Here is a 5573-nt window from a genome sequence, read left to right as displayed (position 1 = left end):
TAATGGCATTTGTGTATTTCAATATGAGATATATTTTCCATGTACAATAGGAAGAGGAACATACAGCTTCTAGAAATGAAAATTGAAGAAGAGAACATGGCCCTGAAGAACATTAGCCTGACTCTGTAAGTGCTGAGATTTATTGAGCTAATAAAATCTAACGTTATAAATAACATAATGATTTATATTCTAAGGCTATGTTCACATGTTGCATTTTTGCTGCGTTTTTTCTCTGCAGCCAAACCTGCTCTCTTGGCAGTAAAGAAGCTGCTTACAAATAGCAGGTTTTGCTGCGTTTTTCAGGATCCCAAAGTTCAGCTTTGTTTCCACCAAAGAAGCATTAACACAGGTCACCAATTCAAGACATAGGTGAAACCATAAAACCATTTTTGGAAAAAAGGGCAATTTGATCAAAATATTTAGTGGAAAAAGATTTTTATGCCTCAAAAAATAGTGACTATTCTGAAGAAAGAAGTTCATATGAGTTAATGAAAAATTACACAATTACAAATGTAACAGTGGGGTGAATTGGTCGGGAATAGTTTACCTAAGACATTGGCAGATTGTTGAGTTTGTAGGATATTGTTTACGTTCACACTTTGCTCAGCCTTTGAGTTGACCAAGTATTGTTCAATTTCACACCTTGGTCAGCCAATTTTTACTTTCTACATATCACTAATTTAATTAAACTGCACTAATCCTAAACTGGCATTATCAGGTGATGAATCATAGAATGTTAGCGTTTGAAGGGACCTCCAGGGTCATCGTGTCCAACCCCCGTGACCAAGATATTATGGTTTAAACTTGGGAAAATCACAAAAATTGATGGGTTTCACATCCTGCTGTACCTGCTTTTTTCACAAAAATGCAGCAAAACCTGATACCTGCGTTTTGCTGCATTTTTGCACTCACTCATTGCTTTCTATGGGTGAAAAAACGCTGAAAGAAGTGACATGCTGCAGTTTTCCAATTCAGTCAGGAAAAAAAACAATGTGTGTACATGAGATTTCTGAAATCTCATAGCTTTTGCTGGTACTGTAAAACACAGCTTACATTTTGCATAAATTCGTGTAAAAACACAGCAAAAACAGAACGTGTGAACATAGCCTTACAGGTTTTCCTCTGCACCTAATACAGACATGGCTGAGAGCACAGCGGTACATGGAATAACAGAGGGGAAGCGACACTAACCAGCACTGCGGACCCTTCACTCTCAGGATCTGTAGCACTGGTAGTCGGACCCCCACCAGGTTAGAAAGCGGAGACGTCCCCAGATTTGGTCATAGAGTAAAATTATATAATAATGAATATTAATATTACCCAGTTATAAGGTGGTTATAAGACACACACAGGACTGGTGAATGCCTAGATGTAAACACATTAAAAGGGAATCTGCCACCAGGTTATTGCTGTCCCATCTCAGAGCAGCAAATGTAGGGGCAGAGATCCTGATTCCTGAGATGTATCACTTACTGGGTTATTTGCAGCAGTTTTGATAAAGTCACTGTTTTATCTGCTGCAGATCTACCAATTCTCTGAATACTGAGCTCAGAATAACCCTGTCCCCACCACTGGCAGTTTTCTGTGTACACTGTGCATAGGCAGAAAGCTGCCGATCAGTAGTGGGGGTGGAATTATACAGAGATTTGGAGGACTAAATAGCAGCAGGATTACTAATCCTCTACTGATAATCTACTGCTGATAAAACAGCAAGCAGCCCAGTAAGTGACACATCACTGGATTTAGAGTAAAAAACCTGGTGACAGTTTCCCTTTACATCAGATGTATGTATTGTAATCTAGTGCAGAGGTCCCCAACCTTTTTTGCACCAGGGACCGGCTTTAAGCAAGACCAGTTTTCCATGGCCCGGTGGGGGTGGGGGTGGGGCTTTGGTCATATGGGGGTGGGGTTATGGAGGGGTGGAGCTTAGTGCATACTTATCATATAATTATGACATTTATAATGAGAATGTGATTCAACTTACCATAGGTTCAGAATGAGTGGGAGCACCAGGCTTGTTTCCCTGGATCAGTGGGAGCACTGGGCTTGTTTTCCTGCAACAAGACGGTCCCATCTAGGGGTGATGGGAGACAGTGAAACCCGAAGTGTGTTCCTTATGTCCAGTCTACTCCGTAATCTCGTTTTTGCTGTTGTCATGGCAGAAAACCCAGTTTCACAAAGATAGGATGTTGGAAAAGGAAGCAGAGTTTTCAGAGTTTTGGTGGCGATCCCAGGATATTCAGCCTGGACTTTAATCCAGAATGTTGGGAGATTTGAAGTCTCAAACATACTTTTAAGGCTACCATCATTTGCAATCTCAAGCAGTTGGTCTTCTTCAAGCACGGACAAGGTCGATTCACCTGGCTTGTTCACAAATGGGTTGCGAATCCATTCCTTCCTAGTTCGTGGGTCTTTTGTGGTCGGAAAATAGCGCTCAAACTCTTCTGAAAGCTGAGATAGGTGATCATGCACCAGCTGGGAGAATGAAGGCTCAGGCTCGGTCTCTTCCAAAATTCCTGCTAATGTTTGAAACATGTCAAATATCCCTGTTCTCACTCGCCGTCCCCACACTTCCAGTTTGGCTTTAAATGCAGCAACTTTATCTGCCAACTTGAAGGCAGTTGTCATTCTCCCCTGAAGTGACAGATTAAGTTCGTTCAAAAAGTTGAATATGTCACATAAGTAAGCAAGTTTTGTGACCCATTCCTTACTACTGAAATGTGCTGCAAGTGGCGATTCTTTTTCTAAAAGAAATCTATAAAGCGGGTCTCGTAACTCAAAAACTCTGGCCAGTGCTCTACCTTTAGAAAGCCATCTGACTTCTGTGTGTAGGAGAAGACGTTTGTGCTCCGCGTCCATCTCCTCACAGAGCTGCTCGAACAGACGTGAGTTAAGGGCATGTGCTTTTATGTGATTAATAACTTTAATCACATCTTGCAAAACGCTGTTAAGTTCAGGTGACATTTTTCGGCTTGCCAGCATTTCTCTATGGATGACACAGTGCGTAGAGTCGCATTCAGACGCAACCTCTTTGACCCGGGTAGTTAAACCAGAAAGCCGTCCAGTCATGGCAGCTGCTCCGTCTGTGCATATACCGACACAAAATGACCAGTTTAGGTTTCCTGATATGTAATCATCCAAAGACTTGAATAGTTCTGCACCTGTGGTGTTGGCTGGCAACAATAATGCACATAACATATCCTCATGCACATCCTCCTGAAAAATATATCGCACATAAACCAGCATCATTGCCTTGTTGTCAACGTCAGTAGACTCGTCAACCTGGATTGCGTACCATGGTGACGCATTAATCCTCTCCAACAATTGTACCTCGATGTCTTCTGCTATTTCATTAATTCGTCTACTGACAGTGCTCGCTGAAAGAGGAACCTGTGCCACTTTTTTAACCGCAGCCTCTCCTAAAAGTTCCTGGCAAATGTTCTTAGCGGCAGGCAGGATCAACTCTTCACCAATAGTGAAGGGCTTCTTAGCCTTGGCAATGCGGTTAGCCACTAAGAATGATGCTCTCAGAGCAGACACATTTGTTGATGTGGTGGCCTTCAATAATTGCTTCTGTCCTTCGTGTTCGCGTTTTTTTCTTTCAAAAAACTCCAAAGGCTTGTCTTTTGATGCAGGGTGCTTGGTCTGTAAGTGGCGAACCAGTTTTGAAGGCTTCATGGCCTTGTTGGATAGCCGGTCGCCACATATCAGACAGAGTGGGCTTGGGGCATGTGAATCGCCAGTTGCGATGAACCCATAATTTAAGTAGGACTCATTGTATTTTCTTTTAAATGCAGCTTTCTTTTTTTAGCAGTCATGGAGTCTTCATCTGTCTCATTGGGTCTTTCTTCCTTTTCAAAGAAGCTCTTCAGTGATGTTTGTTTTTTACTCATTTTACAAGGGTTAGAGGTGAAGGAGTCATAAGGGTGGGACACCTGACGTCATATCTAGCTGCCCATTAGCATCCAGAGCCCCTCCACCTCCAACTCGCAGCTAGCAGGAGGGGAAGGAGCGCTGGACACACATGACCTGCTTGTCCCTGCTCCTGCCTGAGCACATTCTGCGAGTAGCAGCACTGTACATTGAGTTTCAGTGTACAGCACTGCTACTAGCACTGCTATATGCACCAGACAGCGCTGTATGGGGAGGATGCTGGCGGGACCTCGGTGTACAGCGCTGCTAAGTAGCAGCATTGTACATTGAGCGTCAGTGTATACAGCGCTGCTGCTTAGCAGCGCTACACACTGAACACTGGTACCGGGAGCCGCGTCACTGAAGCCAGTCTGCTGCCCCAGCACGCCCCACATAACATGTTCTGCCGGGGGCGTGTCAGTGAGGAGAGCCTGCCGCCCCACCCCGTCAGGAACACACCATGCTGTGCAGGAGGGCCGCGTCACTAAGACCCGCCCGACGCCCCACCCCGTCCTGCATAATGTTCTCTGCTGTCAGCGGCGCCGCGGACCGGCTGAAAAACCCCAACGGCCCGGTCCTGGTCCGCGGACCGGCGGTTGGGGACCTCTGATCTAGTGTATAATGAATGAGTCGTGATACGAGGCCTCATGGATGAAAACTGTTTTCTGTTACAGTCCTGAATAAGAGATGGCTTTGCTGGTGCCGAGCCATCAAATACGTACCGAATTTTTCAGATTATACAACGCACTTTTTTCCCCCTATATTTCGGGGGGAAAATGGGGGTGTGCCTTTTAATCTGAATATAGCTTACAGTGGAGCAGGGTCCTAGAAGAAGCAGGGTCGCTGCTGCAGGAAGCTGGCTGCGGTGTCAGGAGTGGGGCGATGCTGTGGGCCCCGGGTTGGGAGGAGGGAGCTTTCGCTGGTGTGAGGATTTGCTGCGAGCACGGGGCGTTCCTAAAATATCGGCGGAGTCCCTGCACTATCCATCCTTTTCACTGCGATGAGTTTGGGGAAAATGGCCGCTAGAGGCGGCAAATGCGCAGATTAAAATCTCGTGCCGATTCAGCATGAGAAAATAACAGCAGCAAGCTGTGAATGCATTCGGGAATCGGATTCCAATCACCCATACAAGTCTATGGGTGCAAAACATCGGACTGCAGTCGGATGTCATCCAAGTGCCGTGCGATTATTGAAAATGCCGGCAATTGAGGAGCCACCAGCTTTCAGTCATAGAGGAGTGTCCGGCACAGCTTCAGTCACCACTACGTACACAGTGAGGGCGGCTGTAACCGGACCCCGCCACTGACTGACAGCCAGCTCTGCACTGATGCACTTCTGAGCGCCTTGTCAGTCAGTGTCGGGGTGTGGTTACATCCGCCGCTCTCAGTGCTGTGAGCCGTGACTGTAATTCCTCCGGGCACGCCTGAACGATTGAAAGCCGGCAGCTCCCAGAAGAAATGACATTTTCTCCCAGGTGCGGCACTTTCAGTGCAGCCGCCCGGCACCTTCATAACGCTAGTAACCTGCAGATTAACCCAATATCTGCAGGTAACAGCATTATAGGACCTGACAGGTTCACCTTAAACTGTTTTTTTAATTATTTTTTTGGATGGTGAGTTCAAGACGCTGGTGGGAGTAGAAGTGGCTCATAAGTGGGGAAG

General features: G+C 45.8%; 1 protein-coding gene across 1 annotated transcript; it reads right to left on the bottom strand.

The window, feature by feature from the left end:
- Window positions 1–457: 457 nt before the first annotated feature.
- On the bottom strand, window positions 458–3678 carry LOC141271629 (SCAN domain-containing protein 3-like). Its single transcript, XM_073681671.1, has 2 exons — window positions 2292–3678; window positions 458–462 (listed from the first exon to the last, which is right to left on the bottom strand). Exons 1-2 carry the CDS (start codon window positions 3676–3678, stop codon window positions 458–460), a joined length of 1392 nt encoding a protein of 463 aa, XP_073537772.1.
- Between the last annotated feature and the right edge of the window lie 1895 nt (window positions 3679–5573).

The sequence above is a fragment of the Phyllobates terribilis genome, unplaced genomic scaffold (assembly GCF_046119375.1).
Source record: "Phyllobates terribilis strain yellow unplaced genomic scaffold, ASM4611937v1 Scaffold_5__5_contigs__length_657084704, whole genome shotgun sequence".
Classification (NCBI taxonomy): domain Eukaryota; kingdom Metazoa; phylum Chordata; class Amphibia; order Anura; family Dendrobatidae; genus Phyllobates; species Phyllobates terribilis.
This window is presented reverse-complemented; position numbering and strand designations above follow the sequence as displayed.

Excerpts from the sequence above, each read along its gene's own strand:
- LOC141271629 (XM_073681671.1), bottom strand. The coding sequence starts at position 3,678 with ATGAAGCCTTCAAAACTGGTTCGCCACTTACAGACCAAGCACCCTGCA.